General features: G+C 35.0%; 1 protein-coding gene across 1 annotated transcript in view; it reads left to right on the forward strand.

The window, feature by feature from the left end:
• The first annotated feature begins 764 nt into the window (after positions 1-764).
• GLP2R (glucagon like peptide 2 receptor) overlaps positions 765-18,470 on the forward strand; it is an 88,896-nt gene continuing 71,190 nt past the window's right edge. Inside the window, exons 1-2 of the mRNA XM_051995546.1 lie at positions 765-1,234; positions 13,965-14,052. Coding sequence (XP_051851506.1) covers positions 1,061-1,234; positions 13,965-14,052 — 262 coding nt within the window. The 5' untranslated portion in view covers positions 765-1,060. The remainder of the gene's footprint in view (positions 1,235-13,964; positions 14,053-18,470) is intronic.

The raw sequence follows: 18,470 nt of genomic DNA on the forward strand, positions 1-18,470 counted from the left end.
ATATCAGATATATGGGTAGGAGAAGGATTCATGACAAATAAGAGAGAAAATTATTAAAAGTAAAACAATTTTTGTGTACATAAAATTAAAAAAATTTTGGACAAACAAAAAGCAATATAACTAAAATTAGAAAAGAAGCAAATAAATGGGAAATATCTTTGTAGCAAATTCCCTGATAAAGATCTTATTTCTAAAATACAGAGAAATTATTCAAATCTACAAGAATAAGCACTACTACCTCATTAATAAATGGTTGAAGGATATGAATCCATAGTTTTCAGAGAAAGAAATCAAATAACCTTGAGAAAAACACTTTACATCACTAATACCTATTCAGTGATTAAGGATATGTTAGGAGAAGTGTTTTTAGTGGCAACCTTTTAGTCCAGGGCAAAAAGCTGGAATTGTTTTCTAGAGGGAAACTTTAATTGGCTCAGCAAATAGTTCTTATATATTTAGTCTCAGGTATTAGAAACAAGCTCTGATATAGACTCTAGTTTCTGGTACATAAAAAGGATCCCACAGGAGATCCCCATCCTGGGGGTAGCAGATGGGGAATATAACATGGTACTATTGTTATCCTAGAAGCAAATATAAAGCAAAATGTAGAGATGAAAACTTTTAGGCTGATACAGCTCAGTCATTTTCAGACCCATTCATAGAACACCTGACCTTTAATGTTGCTGTTGTATAAATTCAGCAGGGTATAAGGCTTTGGAATCCCTTGAACGCTTCTCATTTTCTCTTCTGCCTTCCCCGAGGAATTTGCTGAGAGCACAGCTCTAGAATATTTTCCTTTGCCTTTTAAGGAGGGGGAAGGGTTGAATAAGGAAGCTGGAGTTGAAAAACTTAGGAGATACACTAGGCCTTTCCAGAAGGGTTCAGATTTAAATGTCATCAGGTGAGGAACTCTTAGTGGAGGGCAAAATGAGGGAAATTTATGCCAAATTTATGCTGTATAAGTAATCAAGACAGAGGAGACTTGGATGAAGTGCTCCTCAGCTCTTCAGAGAATTGTGTCTGACCCTGTGAAAACTTAGAGAGCAAGATCTTCCCAGAAATGAGCAGTGTGATGTTTGGGAGGACAAAAGGACTTCTGCTACATTCTTCTTCCTCACCAATGGATGCCTTCACTCTGCAAGAAATCAAGGAGCTCCATTCCCATAAGAAGATTTATTTCCGAGCCTTTGCTCAATGCTTTCTCCTATTGATATTGCAGTTTTTAGCCAAACCGGTAAGAAAAAATTTAAAAATTATTTTTAAAAAGCCAAATAAATGATACAAAAGTTATGGCAAACCGGATTCTAATCCTGCCTTTGCTGGTTATTACTTTTATGAACTTAAATAAGTAATTTTACATTTCTGGGTCTCAGTTTCCTCATCTTTAAAATAAGAAGGTTGGTCTAGATGGATCTTTTAAAAGTCCCTTCCAATTTCAAAACTACGTGCCCTGATTTCCTAGTCAATTCTCTGGTTCCATTACATTGCCTCACAAAACTAAAGAATGACAGGTTTGTTCTGAATCCCAGAATGAAACTTCTTTTTCTTGAAATAAAATTGCTGAAGTGGCAACACTTTTCTTGTTTCCCAACATTGAAATCCTAGAAAGACAGAGATCTTCAAGAAAGAATGATCATAGATCACAGAGGTGGAGGGGACCCCAGAGACCATTTAGTCTCAAACACCTTTTTAAAAAAATGAGGATACTGAAGTTAAGAGCTGTTAAGTGACTTGCCCTAAATTCCACAAATAGCAAGTACAAGAGATAGAATTGGACACTACTTACACTGACTCCATACAATCTTTCCATTATCTTTGCTTTAAATTGCTATGTGATCCCATTTGGGCATAAATATCCTCATCTCTAACATAAAAATGTTGGATTAGATTATTTCTAAAGACTTGTCTCTCACTAACATTCTGTACATCACCTGTAATTTATAGTCTTGAAAAGTTGCCTGAGACATGGAGAAATTAAGAGCCTTGATCATAGTCACATAGCTATCAAAATATCTGAGATGGGATTGGGTCTTGCTGACATTTTATTATTCACTAATATATCAAGGGTTGCAATCATTTCCAAGATGCTGGAATTTTTATTTGGTGCTTTAGCATGTTAATTTGTCTTGAGCAACTTTTACTTTCCAGGATTTACTTTGAGCACTGATTTGGGGCTGGCCATAGATAACATTATTTGTAAAGTGGCAACTGTTACAAGCTTTGTCTTGTTTCTATATCCTGAGTGGCTTCTTTGCTCTCACTATCTCTTCTTGCTCCCTTCACTTCCCATGGCTGTAGGTATCTCTCCTGAAATCATCTGCTGAAACATTTTATGTCACTTGGCTTACAGATCTTTTCCATGAAAGATGAACAGGATTAGTATGTTATCAGCAAAAGATGGATAGGATCTTAGAATCAGGGCCAATAATGGCCTTTCTACCTCCTCTTGACCTTTTCCTTTCAGTCTTAGCACCAAGCACAGTTTGATCCATAGAATAAGCTCTTATTAATGTTTGTCAATAATCCTTCCACACATCTCTTCGATAAAGAGAGCTAATTCAGTTTCAATTGATCAAAGATGGGCAGAAGCAGCTACACCCAAAGAAAGAATACTGGGAGATGAATATAAACTGCTTGCATTTTTGTTTTTCTTCCCGGATTATTTATACCTTCTGAATTCAATTCTCCCTGTGCAACAAGAAAACTGTTCGGTTCTGCACACATATATTGTATCCAGGATATACCGTAACCTATTCAACATGTAAAGGATTGCTTGCTATCTGGGGGAGGGGGTGGAGGGAGGGAGGGGAAAAATCGGAACAGAAGTGAATGCAAGGGATAATCTATAAAAAATTACCCTGGCATGAGTTCTATCAATAAAAAGTTATTTAAAAAAAAAATCCTTCCACACACACCTCTCTCCCCCCACATCCCCCGCTTCTTGGTCAGCTATAATCAATTGAAGGGGCTCTATCTCAGTCAGAATCTCAAAACATTTTCCCCACCATTACAATTTGAACTCTGGAGTGGATTTAGCTTCTCTCTTGGACTATGGGTCACAATTCATATCATTTAGAGTCTCCTCCTGCCCAAGGACAGACTCTTTCCCTATCTCATTTCTCTCTACTCTCCCATCTCTATCTAGTTCAGCCCTACATCTCCCTCAGGGCCCATTCTTTTCATAAAATCTTTTCCACCAAGCCTTCTAGAACTTGCTTCAAAGCATAATGATCCTCCTGCTCTGATTTATTCTTTCTCATATCCCTCAAAACACAGGGTCAAGATGAGGAGTTGGCATATTCCTTGCTCTTCAAGTGCCACCTTCCTGCCCTGATCATTCAGCAACTACACTTCCTGCCTTCTGCTCAATCCATCTCAGTTCTTCACTCTCCTCAGATTCCAAGACCTCTGCCTCCAAACTATATCAATCACTCACAGGAATGGTCCTGTGTTACCATCTCAATTCAATTTGCTATAAATGCAAGCATTCTTAAATATAGTTCTAACTTCAGAAATATTATTATTTTGAAAATTTGGAAATTATAAATTTTGCTCATGTTAGGCCCAGATAGAATTTTTGTTTGTTGGATTATAATACTCTTAGTGGACAACAACAGGCCGCCATATTCCTAGTGGCTGGTATCTTCCCCCACTTAGCAGGTCATCTGGTGATGAAGATTAAATTTTGAAAAAATATTTTTAGAGGAAAAACTAAATAACTATTTAAAAACCCTAATCAAATAAATGCAAAAAGAGGACAAAATCCAATGAATTTACAAATGACAAATAAAGCAAATGTTTGTGTTCTGTGTCTTCTTCCAGGCTTGTCCCAAATTCTGCCATCTTTGGGCTTATTTTCCTTTCTTCTTTCTCCCTGTTCCTTTTTCCCTTCTCTGTAGTTTTAAAAAAAGAGTGGCATAATGAATAGAGTACTGGATTTAGAGTCAAGAACACCTGGATTTAAATGTGTGACCTTGAGACACTCCTGTGGACAACTCCTGTATGCCTCAGATTTTACCTATTAAATCACAGAGGAATTTCAACCCATATATATATGTTGGAGGGAATTCCTACACTGGGAGTTGCATATTCTAATTAAATCATAGATAATAATAGATAACATTTGTACATATTTTGGGGATATACTAGAGTACATAGTATGTAGAGTATCAGGTCTGGAGTCAGGAAGACTCATCTTCCTGAGTTTAAAACTGATCTTAGACACTTAGTAGCTATCTGACTTTGGAAAAATCACCTAATCTTTTTTTACCTCAGTTTCCTCATCTGTAGAATGAACTGGAAAAAAAATGCAAACCACTTTACTATCTTTTTACCAGGAAAACCCCAAATGGGATCACAAAGAGTCAGACATGATTGAAACAACTGAACAAAAACCCCAAAATACTTATTTTTAGGTTTGCAAAGTGATTTATATTATCATTTTACTTGACATCATAAATAAATTTATGAGGTAGGTACTATTTTCACTACTGTTTTACAGATGAGGAAGTCAAGATTGAGAAATATCACATGACTACTAAGTCTCCAAGGGTGATATTCAAACTTAGGTTGTCTTGAGCCAAAGTCCAATAATCTATACATTAGCTCATGTTTCTCCCATCTTTCAAGTATTTGTATATCTTTGTAGTCAGTGTACATATAACTATTATTCTAGTGACTGGTATTAGTAGAGACATACTGAATGTCAGTGCTAAAAGAGATATTTGAAAATAGTCATTCCTCTTGTTCTTTTTGTCGAGTTTAGAAAATGAATTGTAGAGGGAGTTGTAACTTGTTTATACATCTAAACTGGAAGAAACCTCAGAAGTTTTCATTTTATAGTCACAGAGATTGAGGTATTCATAGATCAAGTGACCTGTTCAAGGATACAGAGGTAATAAGTAGCATACTCAGAATTTTAACTTAGCTACTCTATCAGTAAGAGGCAGATAGGTTTTCAAATCCCATTTCTGATACATAGATTTTTAGAGTAGCTAGATAGCACAATGGGTAGAGCTTTGGGCTTGGAGTCCTAGGTTCAAATCTAAGCTCAGATATTTACTAGCTGTGTTACTCTGGGCAAGTCCCTTAAACCTATTTGTCTCATTTTCCTCATCTGTAAAATGATCTGGAGCAGGAAATGGCAAATCATCAAAAAAATGTCTTTGCCAAGAGAATCCTAAATGGGGTCACAAGGGTCAAATGATTGAACTTCCTGGCTATACCATCTACCTGCCACTAAACTTGTCCCTTTTCCTCAGCATATAACTATAATGAAATCAGTAGAAACCAGTTGTAGGGTTGAAGGATGAACAAAAATCAACTACAAATTAGTTTTGTGGAATTGTTCAGAACCACCTAACTTTCAGGATTCAAAACCATAACTTCCCAAAGCTTCCCAGTCTCTTATTATTTTGATCTTGGCCACACAGTAGTATCCTCTGACCTGAATCACCTAGACTTCTGGAGGAAGAAAAGTTCTCCTCCTCAAAGAGTTGTAGCACTTGATTGGAATTCAAGAGATATGAATTCTGGACCTAGCAAGCCATTTCATCTCTCTACATCTCAATTGCTTCATTTAAAAAAAATTTTAAAATGAGGTTTGACTAGATCTCTAAGCTTCTTTCCAGTTAAATTCTATGCATCTGATAAGAGAGGAAAGCCTGGCCTGGCCTTTCTCTTTCTTGGAATGTCATATGGACAGCAAATTAATAGACTAAGTTGGTTGAACTAGTGATTGAAAAGGAAAGGAAACATCAGATATATTTCAACTTCCAATTCTATGACTGAAAGAATACTAGAAACTCTGTCCACATATGATGCCAAGATTAATAAATTCAATCAAGTTAATGAAGAGAAGAGATGGGGGGGTGGTGGAAGAATAACAATCATCATATTGCTTGAATGAAAGCTAATAATCATCAAATTTGTATTAAGTGCCTACAGTGTGTTAGGCACTAAGAATGAAAACACATTTTCATTTATTTTTATTTTTAAGATGTAAATTGCCCCTAAATATTTCTTATTAAGTGAGTTTTTATAAAGACTTCCTGCCATAAAATTCACCCCAAGCAAGGATCTATAAGCAAAATTAATCATAGGAATCTATGAAGACTTCCAGAATAAACACACTAGGAAAAATAAAAACATTTTGTATCCAAGAGAATGCTCACTAAAATGGTTGAAAAAACAGTCTTTGGAGCCTAAAAGGAATAAGATGAAATCCAGATTATTTATCAACCTCTCCTTCCACTCTACTATCAAAAAAACCTATACAATGTAGTTTACTGTAATAGCATGAAATCATAAAAAAAAGAACCCCAAGTACCAGAATGACTCCCTTGTGGGAAAGGTTTTTCCACTGTGTAGTCAAACCAGAGGTATCTATTGCTTATATAGGACTGAAGTCAAACATACAGAGATTGGCTGTGTGAACGTGAGAAAAGGCAATCAGGGTTAAATGAGTTGCCTAAAGTCAGACAGCTGAGTGGCTGAGGTCAGATTTTGAACTTAGGAAAATATGTCTTCCTGACTCTGCCAGGCCTGGTGCTCTACCTACTGTACTACCTAGCCACCCTAAAAACCAATGTGTCAGAAGTAGGATTTGAACATATACCTCCAAATGGAGACAAGAAAACTCCATTATGGAAGAAACAATCTTGGATTTGGTATCTTCGACTACTGGAAGACCATAAGCTTCTGTGTGACTATGGCCAAATCATTTAACCTCTGCCAAACTCAGTTTCCTCATCTTTAAAATGCTGATAGCAAAGGATTATTGTGAGGATAAAATGAGATAATATTTTATAAACCACTTCACAAGCTTTTAAGTACTTATATAAATGTTGGCTTTTATATTAGTGGAATGGATGTTCCTATATTCAGAATTAATTGATAAGATTGACTATAAAGGGAAGTACCATTAAAGATTGTTCTTTAAGAATTGATTAGCTATGTGATTAATGACAAAATTATTTCCCTCTTTGGGAACTGTAGCCTTGGACTGAATGTATTCTAAAATCCTTGTCAATTCTACCATTCTCTGAATGTAAGGGACCTGAGTCATCACTGATCAGGGACCACTTAGACAATTTATTAATTGGAGTTTTCAAATTTTCTTTAGAATTTGTATGAAAAACTACAACTGAGTACTCAGAGAGTGTTTGCTACTTTTAACACTTGTATCATTATCCTGTCATATTTTATCCTGAGATGCTATTTAGAAGATGAAGCTTTTAAAATAGAAACAACAATTCTGTTTTTATAATTACTATCATTATTATTGTCATTGTTTAGTATATAATTAATCCATTGTACTCTGGAAGGGGCTAGCTATGTGCTAGCCTGGGTAATAGAGAGATGACAAGGAGCCTCTCTTGGATCACTTCATATATTTTATATCTGGATATATTTTATATGATGGATCATAAATTTGTAAGAGGCAGATTAATCAAGAGAGTCTATCTATTTATTCAGTCTCTCCAATCCCATTGAAATTATAGGATATAAATCTTTAGACTCATCTGAAGGATACTCTATTGTTTATGAAAAATAAGCTGACAGAGCAACTTATCTTCCCTTCCTAGTTCTCATTTCAGAAAACAATTTAGATAGTTCAATAGATTCACTACACTAAGAGTCAGAAAAACTTAAGTTCTAATCCAGGCTCAGACACTTCCTATTGTATAATCCTGGGCTTAATTGCTTCCTGCCTCAGTTTCTTCATCTTCAAAATGGTAATAACAATTGCACTTACCTTGTTGTAAGGATAAGCAAAAAATATTTGTATAAGTACTTTATAAAGCTTAAAGCATTATATAAATGCTTGATACTATTAGGAGACAAAAATTCAGCAGAGCAGACATGGTCCTGGGTGGTAATCATGGTGATAAAGGGGAAGGTTATGTCTGAGCATAATATAGAGTCCTGAGGCTAGACTTTCTTTCTTTCTTTCTTTCTTTTTTTTTTTTTTAAATAATTATATCTTTTTATTGACAGAACCCATGCCTGGTAATTTTTTACAACATTATTCCTTGCATTCACTTCTGTTCCAACTTTTCTCCTCCCTCCCTCCACCCCTTCCCCCATATGGAAAGCAGTCCTATACATGTTAAATATGTAACAGTATATCCTAAATACAATATATGTGTGCAGAACCAAACAGTTCTCTTGTTGCACAGGAAGAATTGGATTTAGAAGGTAAAAATAACCTGGGAAGAAAAACCAAAATGCAAATAGTTTACATTCATTTCCCAGTGTTATTTCTTTGGGTGTAGCTTCTGTCCATCCTTGATCAATTGAAACTGAGTTAGATCTTCTCTTTGTCAAAGAAATCCACTTTCATCAGAATACATCCTCATATAGTATGTTCCTCTAATTTATTTATAATCTCATTCTTTATGCCTAAATCATGGACCCATTTTGATCTTATCTTGGTATGCAGTGTTAAGTGAGGGTCCATGAGGCTAAACTTTCTAGAGAGAAAAGAGGATTTCTTGATTCAACTACTCTTTTAAGTCAGAAGAGGATGGGTCACATAGTTCCTGAGCAGAGAGAGAACAGACAGACAAAGACAGATAGATAGATATAAAGAGATAGAGATGGTGAATTTTTAGAACAGTGCAAGTCTGATGGAAAGAGGTTGCTTGTTCAGAAGACCCAAAATGTGCCTGCTTTTGTGGGGAATCCAAACAACCAGATAAGAACATTACAAATTCAAGAGGGATTGTGTAGCAACATCCTGTGAAAAGACAGGGTCTAATCCCAAACTTAGTATTCCTCTAAGGTAAAGTGATGAGCTGAGTGATTTAATATTTCTGTTTATAGGTTACTACAAATACTTTATAACTTCTTTATTTTCTGTGGGATGAAATAAAAGTAGTATGCCTATATGCATTGAGGCCTTGTGTGATTGTATAGGATCTGGGATATTGTTGCCCACAATGGCAGAAACTTGACTTGACTGAAAGTTATGTTTAGAGATTTTGCTGAAATAACTCTAATAAGGACAATGGTCCAAAAAGAATCAATGACCTTCATGGGGTCATTTTACAAGAACAGATCTGATTATTGTGAATCCAAAGTCTTGGTGCTCAAAAATTGAAGCAATAGTTTACAAAGGAAAACAAAAACAGATGTAAAAGTCAAGAGAACTGGAAAGAGATCTGCACCCCACCACAGTGACTGTGGATGAGGAGGAGTGAGCACAACCCTAGTGAATGTGATACTGCAGGGAACAAAAACGCTTTTAAGACAGTGTAGCTAGGGGTCTTAAAGGTGGGTTTAGATAGTCAAGGAGTCCCTGAGGTTGAACTCCTGGAAACAATTCAGAAAATAACAGTAAGGAGGACCTGAGGCCCAGGGCAACATAATCCCTAGCTCAAGATTAATACAACAATAATAATGATGAGGATGATGATAAACCTCTAAAAGCAAAACAAAATAAAATAAAAATGAGGAAGTAAAGAAAAAAGAACCCAAATATAAATAACTACTTTTGTGTAAAAGAAGATCTGGCTTTGAATTCAGAGCAAGATAAGGTTAAAATAATGCTACTTCTACTCCCAAGATTAACATAAAATGGTTATGTTACCAAAAGTTCTTGGAAGAAATTTAAAAGGAATTAAAAAATCAGACAGATCAAGGGAAAAATAGGGGTAAAAAAGCTATGCAAGAAAATCATGAAAAGAAATTGAACTAATTGAAAAAGATGCTAAAATCTTAAGGAAGAAAATAATTCCTTGAAAACTAGGAGTGGTCAAAGAGGAATTGAATGATATTATAATAACTAAGAAATAATAAAATTAGAAAAAATAGAAGAGAAGTTGAAACATCTCTTAGGAAAACATCTGATCTAGGGAAAAGATTGAGGAAAGACAATATTAAAATTGTCAGAATTTTATGCTTTTTAAAGTTATGCTTTTTAAAAATCTGGATACAATATTATAAGAAATTAATGAGGAAAATTGCCTTGAAGTTCTAGAATAAGAGGACAAAGTAGAAGTCGTAGAAAATTTATCCTCTATCACCTGAAAAAGGTCAGGAAGAAAACTTATAGGAAAGTCATAACCAACTTTCAAAACTCTCAAATTAAAGTGAAACCAAGAAAAAAGCAATAAAACACTGTGGAAATAGTTAGGATTTCATAAGATTTAGTGATTTATACTCTAAAAGAGTAGGTCTTGAAACATTACATTTCATTATATTCTTATATAGTCATTACATTATATTTCAAAGAGCTAAAGAACTGGGATTGTGTGCAGAATCTAGGAATTCAAACATGACCTTAGACATTGTATAAATTTTAAATATTATTGTTATTAACTAAGTATATGACCTTGAGTTATATCTTATTTTTAATGTCTTTAGTCTTCAGATTCTCTAAATGTAAAATGGCATAGTAATTCCATAATAATATAATAATAATAAAATAATAAGGGTTGTTTAAAGGATAACATATGATGTTAAATACATTTTAAAGAGCAAAAAGTACATTGCAGATAGAAAACGCAATTCACCAGGCTTCTGTTGCAATAAACTTCTGTTAAACTAATAAAGGTTGGGCAAATTTTATTTATTTATTTTTGATAATAGTTTTTTGTTTTCAAAATATACGCAAAGATAGTTTTCAATATCCACCCTTACAAAATCTTGTGTTCCAAATTTTTCTTCCTCACTTCCCCTTTCTTTCCCCCAGACAGCAAGTAATCCAATATATTTAAACATAAGCAATTTTTCTATACATATTTCTACATTTATCATGTTGCACAAGTAAAATTAGATCAAAAAGGGAAAAAATGAGAAAGAAGAAACAAGCAAGCAAATAACAACAAAAAAGGTAAAAATACTATATTGTGATCAATATTCAGCCCCGTGGTCCTCTTTTTAGATGCAGATAGTTCTCAGTATCACAAAGCTATTGGACTTGGTTTGAATCACCTCATTGCTGAAAAGAACCAAGTCCATCAGAATTGATCATTGTATTCAGAATTGATCATTGTATAATCTTGTTGCTATGTACAATGTTTTCTTGGTTCTACTCACTTCACTCAGCATCAGTTCATGTAAATCATTCCAGGCCTTTCTGAAATCATCCTGCTGACTATTTCTCATAGAACAATAATATTCCATAACATTCATATGCCATAACTTAATCAGCCATTCTCCAACTAATGGGCCATCCACTCAATTTCCAGTTCCTTATTGGATGAAATTTATATGGAAAAGATGTCATAAATTCTTTGAGCACAAAGGATGTATCTCATATTCTAGTCTACTAGAATACAGTGGAAATTTCGACTAGAAGTCAGGACACTTGACTTCAAGTCTTGGTTTTGCTACTGTGTGACCCGAAACAAGTCATTTCTCTCTTTGGGGCCTCCTTTTTCTTATTGAAAAAAAATGGGGGGATTAAACTTGTAAACTTTTTAAGATCCTTTCTAGTTCTTATATTTTGTGCTTCTATAATTCTTCTCAGAATGATACTTTGCACATAGTAAAAGATATGTGTGTGTGTGTGTGTGTGTGTGTGTGTGTGTGTGTGTGTGTATAATACATACATATTTTTAAATTTTGGGAAACGTATCTAAAACATTTATGCGAGAATTGAACAGTTCTTGAAAGTCCATTTCACATATGATATCTATAGGAATTCTCAGAACCAGTAAAATTGTTTTCAATCAATCAACAACTTTTTATTGAGCACCTGTTTTTATTAAGTACTTTTATTAAGCACATGTATTAACATTGTTCTGGGTCTTGTGGCCAATAATATGGATCTGAGGCTATTTTTTTTTTTTGAATTTGGGTTTCACTGGAAGAGTATAAAGCTCATGAATTGTGGTGATCTTCTTTTCTTTTTCTAAAATATGATGGTTCTCTCTGGGAGCAGGTTTCTTGGAGAGGTTTTCTGGAGGCAGCCTTAGTTTCAGTTCAGAGTAATAATCACCTCAAATACAGCCAGGAGTTAAAATCCAATCTTTTATTGTCTCTTCCAAAATAGCCCAGTTAGCTTTCTTGGGTTCCGAGAGCTTTCGTTGCTAGTCTTTTACCTCTGCCAGCTTCTGCCTCTAGCTCAACTCTGATTCTTGGCAATCTTCCAAACTGAACACTTCACTAACTCAGTTCCTTTTATGCTCTTTTAGAAGTGTAAACTCAAAGATTGACTGCTCCTCTGAGAGTGGGATTATATGGGAGGTGTAAATTCACAAAGTTACAAAATTAACTTTGTGAATCTCCCCTACTTGTGAACTCCAATGTGTGATCTCTAATGTGTAAACTCTCTTAAAGGTGTGAGCTCTAATGTGTGAACCAATTACCTAAGTATTGTTTCTATCAACTCCATTAACACTAGAATTCTTTTTTTTTTTTTTTAAATAATTTTTTATTGATAGAACGCATGCCAGGGTAATTTTTTACAGCATTATCCCTTGCATTCATTTCTGTTCCGATTTTTCCCCTCCCTCCCTCCACCTCTTCCCCCCAGATGGCAAGAGTCCTTTACTTGTTGAATGGGTTGCAGTATATCCTAGATACAATATATGTGTGCAGAACCAAACAGTTTTCTTGTTGCACAGGGAGAATTGAATTCAGAAGGTATAAATAACCCGGGAGGAAAAACATAAATGCAAGCAGTTTATATTCATTTCCAAACACTAGAATTCTAACAATGAATAATTAAATGAATACTGAATATTTACCAAAAAAATACAATAGTTTGGGTAGAGTGGAACTAATGACTGGATGAATAAGGAAAGGCTTCTTGAAGGAGATTCACTTGAATGGAGTATTGAAGGGATCTAGGGATTCCAAGATGTAGGGATGGACAAGGAAGTTCATGTTCCCCAACATGCGAAGACATGGAAGGAGATGGAAATATCATGTATGATGAAAAGCTAGTGAATCAATTTGGCTGGAGTGTAGAGTATGTAAGGGAAATGTTTTATCGTCCCGGAAATTAATATTTTTTTAATTAAAGCTTTTTTATTTACAAAACATATGCATGGTAATTTTTCAACACTGACCCTTGCAAAGCCTTCTGTTCCAAATTATCCCTTTCTTCTTCCCACCCCCTCCCCTAGATGGCAGGTAGTCCAATACATGTTAAACATGTTAAAATATATGTTAAACCCAATAAATGTATACATATTTATACAGTTATCTTGTTGCACAAGAAAAATTGGATCAAGAAAGGAAAAAGCTGGGAAAGAAAACAAAATGCAAGCAAACAACATCAAAAAGAGTGAAAATGCTATGTTGTGGTCCACACTCAGCTCCCACAGTCCTCTCTTTGGGTGTAGATAGTTCTTTTCATCACTGAACAATTGAAATTGGTTTGAATCATCTCATTGTTGAAAAGAGGCACACTGGACATTAATCTGGAGCTATATGTTGAAGGTCTTTTGATGGCAAACAAAGGAGTTTGTGTATTATTTTAAAAGCAAAGATGGGTTGCTAAAGCTTCTTTAATAAATGAACAAGATTATCAGACTTGCACTTTAGGAATATATTTGACAATTATTTGGAGGATAGATTAGAAAGGGGAGAGTTCAGATATAGGTTAAACCAACTAACATAATTTGATATAGTGCAGGCAAGAGTATGAGAGGGCTTGAATTAAAGTGATTGTATTGTGACTAGGAAAAAAGGATATAAGAGACATTGAAGAGAATCACTAACACTTGGCAATTGTTTGGGCATGGGGGTAAGTGAAAAAAAGGAATCATGGATTATTCCTATATTGTGAACCTGAGAACTTGGAAGGGGAAATGATAAAAAATGTTTAGTTACAAGGTGAAGTGAGTTTAGAGGGAAAAGATAATGAGCTCTATTTTGGACAAGCTGATTTTGAGTTATCCAATGGGACACTCAGTCTAGTAGACAGTACATCCCATAGGTGATAAAATAACTACAACTAAATCTTTAGCCTGTTTTCTTCAATGACACAATTATTTTGGTTCCTTCAGGTTAAAGGATCTCTCCTACAGGAGACAACCCAGAAGTGGTTTGAATACAAACAAAAGTGTCTGATAGAATTAGAAAAGCGACCATCTGGTAAGGAAACTCATCTTCTAATTGTACACTTTGACTGCCATGACAACTCAAGATACTAACCACACCCCTCTTTTTGAGGGTTTTTTGAGTTCTATTTAGAATCCCTATATAGGCTTAAACTACCCTTGAATCATTGTAACATATACTTGAATAATTTTATAACTTCTAAAGACCTATTCTGTTCAGCTAATGATATATTTCAGGCTGCTTTTGGCTATATCTGAATAAAAAAAAAAAAGAAAGAAAAAAATAAAGATAAAATCTGGATTTGTTTTCTATGCTGGTCGATACACAATTAACAACTCTTCTTATAGCTTTCTCCTCACAGTTCATCTTTGTTTTAAGCAGGGGAATAAGAGCCAAAGATTATCAGCATTCCTTCTTTGGCATCTCTTCATGGACTGTATGATAGCTGAAGAAAGGAAGCAACTTTCTGATCAAGTGAGATAGTTTATATAAAGAGCTTAAAAGCACTATGTAAATTTGAATCATTACTTCTTCAATCTTTCCTGAAGTATTGATGCTAAGACTCAATTCTTTTAAAAAAAGTTTAATGAAACATTTTCTCTTTGTTTCACCTTCTTTTCTGAATATATCCCCTTCTGTCCCACTACCCAGTGAGGCATCCCTTGTTTAGCATGAGCTACAGTGTTGTCTCAGAGGTCTGGTTTTACCTCTGTTGTCACCCTTGAGCTTTCCTTTGAAATACTTGTCTTTCTGTCTCTGTCTCTTTCTGTCCCTCTGTCTTTTCCTGTTTTTCTCTCTCTCTCTTTCTTTCTCTCTGTTTCTGTCTCTCTCATTTTCCCCTCTTAACTTACTCCTTTTCTGGTATCAGGTTTGGGTTTCTCCATGAAGGAAGCTGACTGGGATAACTCACTATTCCCAGGACTCTAGGACCACTACTCTCATTCTTCCAGGTGGGTGGTGGTTCCACTGAAACTGTAGACTCTGCTAGTATATTTCACATAAACATATTTGTCAAGATGTTTCCACTGAGTATTAACCAAATCATTTACTAAACAGAAGTAAAAACAAGAATAAAATATATAACATTATATCCCTAAAACTGGAAGTGTCATCAATACATTTAATGCCCATGGGAAATAGTGGAGCCAACTGAAATGATCAAAACAATAAGGAAAATGTGTAGAGAACACATATTACCAGAGCAACTCACCACCCAGAAACTTCAGAGTGCTCTAGTCTGATTTTTTAATGTATCTGAAGGCAGATCTCAGGGTAGAAAGTGACATTATCACTTTTATGCAATTCAAAAATCTATTATTAATCCCTATTTACTCTGCCTGATTCACAAATAGATTCTCATCTTGAAAACCATCAGTTTTGTTTATGATGAGTAATGAAAATCTCATCTATACTGAGTGAAACATAGACAAAGTATAATTGTCCAATAATCATAAAACAGTATTGCAGTTCAGCATTCCCCAGTTATTAATTCCAAAATTTGTTAGTCTTTCATACATAAATGAGCAATTGGAACAAAAACTTTGAGATAGATTTTATCTTGGATGAGCACAATAAATTCTTATAATTTGTAACAATGATTTAAAAAATAGTTTAACAAAATCAGTTCCCAAACATATCAACCTCACTCTAGCTATGGTGCTATATTCCATATTCCTTTTACCCAGTTCTGTAATACATTCATATGTATTTTTTCCACTCCTTTCTAAGGTCAATTTTAATTATTAGGATGTCATAGCATATGGAATTTTTTCCCTTTGTTTACATTGCTATAATCATTATGACTATTGTTTTTCTAATCTATTTATTTTATTCTGCATTAGTTTATAAATCATAGGACCACAGAGCTAAAACTAGAAAAGGCTTTTAGTGCCATCAGGATAATTGTTATTATTATTTTTTGATTCAATCATGCACAACTCTATGTGATCCCATGGATTTTGACTGTGCAGTTTTCTTGGCAAAGATACTAAATTGGTTTGCCATTTCCTTCTCCAGTATGTCCCCATTTTACAGAAGATGAATTGAAGCAAAATAGGGATTAAGTGACTTACCTGCGATCACATAACTAATAAATGTCTAGGAATGTATTTGAACTCAGATTTTCCTGACTCCAGACCTGATACTTTATCCCTTGTACCATCTAGTTACCTTTATTATGCACATAGGTAGATTGAGACTGTAGTTTAAGTAATTTGTCCAAGATCATAAAGGAACTAAGTGATAGAAGCCGGATTTCAATCCAAACCATTGTTCTTTTTACTCAACCACAGTACCTCATAGAAGTCTTCCTAGGTTTATCTGAATTTTTGATAACTTATCATTTCTTATAGAGCTATAAAATTCCACATTATATCTATGTATAACACAATCTATTTAGCTAATCCTCAGTTGATGAGGACTCAGTCTACTTTGTTTCCAGTTCTTTGCTACCGCAAAAAGTGGTAATTTTGACCCTGGATTCTTCAAGGCCAGTATGAGAGAGAATAAAGTAGCTGGAGAGATTTTGAGTAAGACTAGGTGACAGAAGCAGTCATCCAAGGATTAGGCTAATGTAGAAAGGCTCATCACTAACAGCTCAGGCATCAGTAGCAACTTATAAAACTGTATATTAAATAACCTTAGGGTTCTAATAAAAATTGGTGGAAGGCCAAACCATCATAGATCTTGTGATGTATTCAAATAAGTATCAAAACTACATCCTTCCAGGGTCAAGGGGAAGGGAATGTTTTATGCTCTTGAATATTGAATTCTGAATACTGGGAAAAAAAAAAAAAAAAAAAAAAAAACAGGATTTGGAGTCAGAGGTCCTGAATTTGAATCTCATCTCTATTATTTTCTGGAAATGTGACCAGAAATGAGTGGCAAGTCACTTTCTCCAGGTCTCATTTTCTTCATCTGTGAAATGAGGAGATTAGACAATATGATCTCTAAATCCTACCATCTATTATTCATGAACCTCTCAGTCTCAAAAATTTAAGTTAAAAAAAAAAAGAATCTCTTCCCACAAAGACCCCTGTTTTACAAGCCAGATTACCTGAATCTGCCCTTTTATAGCCAAAATAGATTCATATGGGCACGAACTGTTGATCCAAAGTCAGACTTCAGTGCCATTCACAAGAAGCTGCTTCTGAACCAAGGACTAGAATTGGGATTTTGATGTAATTCCCCTAGTCATGCACTAAGAATTTCTCTTTAGAAGATTGACTTCTAGGGCATGGAATCAATAATACTGTGAGAAATTATTTGGCTCAGAAGGTGTTTTGTTCAGGGAAATGAATTGTTGACTATGTGAACATGTAGTTTGTGCAAATAAACACTCTCTGTCAAATTCCCTGGATGCCCTTCATGACACATGTAGTGTTGTGGACATCTTTTAAGAGCTCAAAGCATATTGAGCCCTTTGATCTCAGAGGCAAGCTGAATGTGGCAGGAGAGTTATAGAGTGTGAAAAGAGCTCCAGTTTATTATGCCATACAACCATGTTGATATACATTTTTGCAAGCATGATCAGTGTGTGAACAGTAGACAATCCCAGTCACTATTCAGAGAAGCAGCTCATGGGCTTTGTGTATGCATGGAATCTGCCAACTGAAGGAGAGCTGATCCAGCAATTTAACAACTCACTCATAGGCAAGAGGTATCCCTGCTCATGAGCAACTAGCTGTGACCCTCAAGCTCAATACTCTTTCCCATGATCACAAATCATTGCTCTTTGCTCAACAAGGGCCTTTCTGCAACTTGGCAGAAAACTTATTGTGCACCAAAGGTTGAGGTGGCCTCAGTACTCCCTCTCTGCAGTGTCCCGTAACTCAGCAATGCCCCCTTTTTATCTTTTAGATAAAAAGTCTTTTCTTGAGCTTCAACCTCTGAAAAAATGTTGGAGAAAGATCTATAAAAGCATCTTAATATTACAGGGCAACAACAAAGCAATAACAACATAACAACATAGGGCAATCCATGATTCTAATTTTAATCACCATGAAGAGGCATTATCAAAACAATGTAGGATTTTTTCAGCAGTTTTATCTGGATTCAAATCTTCATGAGAAGCTTTCTTTGTTTCAGGTGCTAATTTATATAAACTTTCTGTGTCACCTTCAATTGTGTTATTGAGAAATAAATCCTTCAAATGCCTCTTGATACTGTCTCAATCATAATCTTGACTGTTGGAATCCTTACAAAGTATAAAGTCATTAGAATTATTAGAGACAATAATTATCTAATTTAGCATGGTTCAGTATGATTGACCTGATCTTACAAGGAGATGTTATGGGCCAGATCTTGAAAGAAGGTACTAAGTGGAACTGATAGAAACAATGCTTGTGTTCACACCTTTAGAGAGCTCATATAAGCAAGAAGCTCTTAGGGCCACAGAGCACTCTGGGAGATTGAGAGCCAGGAGTACTCTGGGAGATACAGAAGCCCACAAG

The sequence above is a fragment of the Antechinus flavipes genome, chromosome 4 (genome assembly GCF_016432865.1).
Source record: "Antechinus flavipes isolate AdamAnt ecotype Samford, QLD, Australia chromosome 4, AdamAnt_v2, whole genome shotgun sequence".
In the NCBI taxonomy this organism is placed as follows: Eukaryota; Metazoa; Chordata; class Mammalia; order Dasyuromorphia; family Dasyuridae; genus Antechinus; species Antechinus flavipes.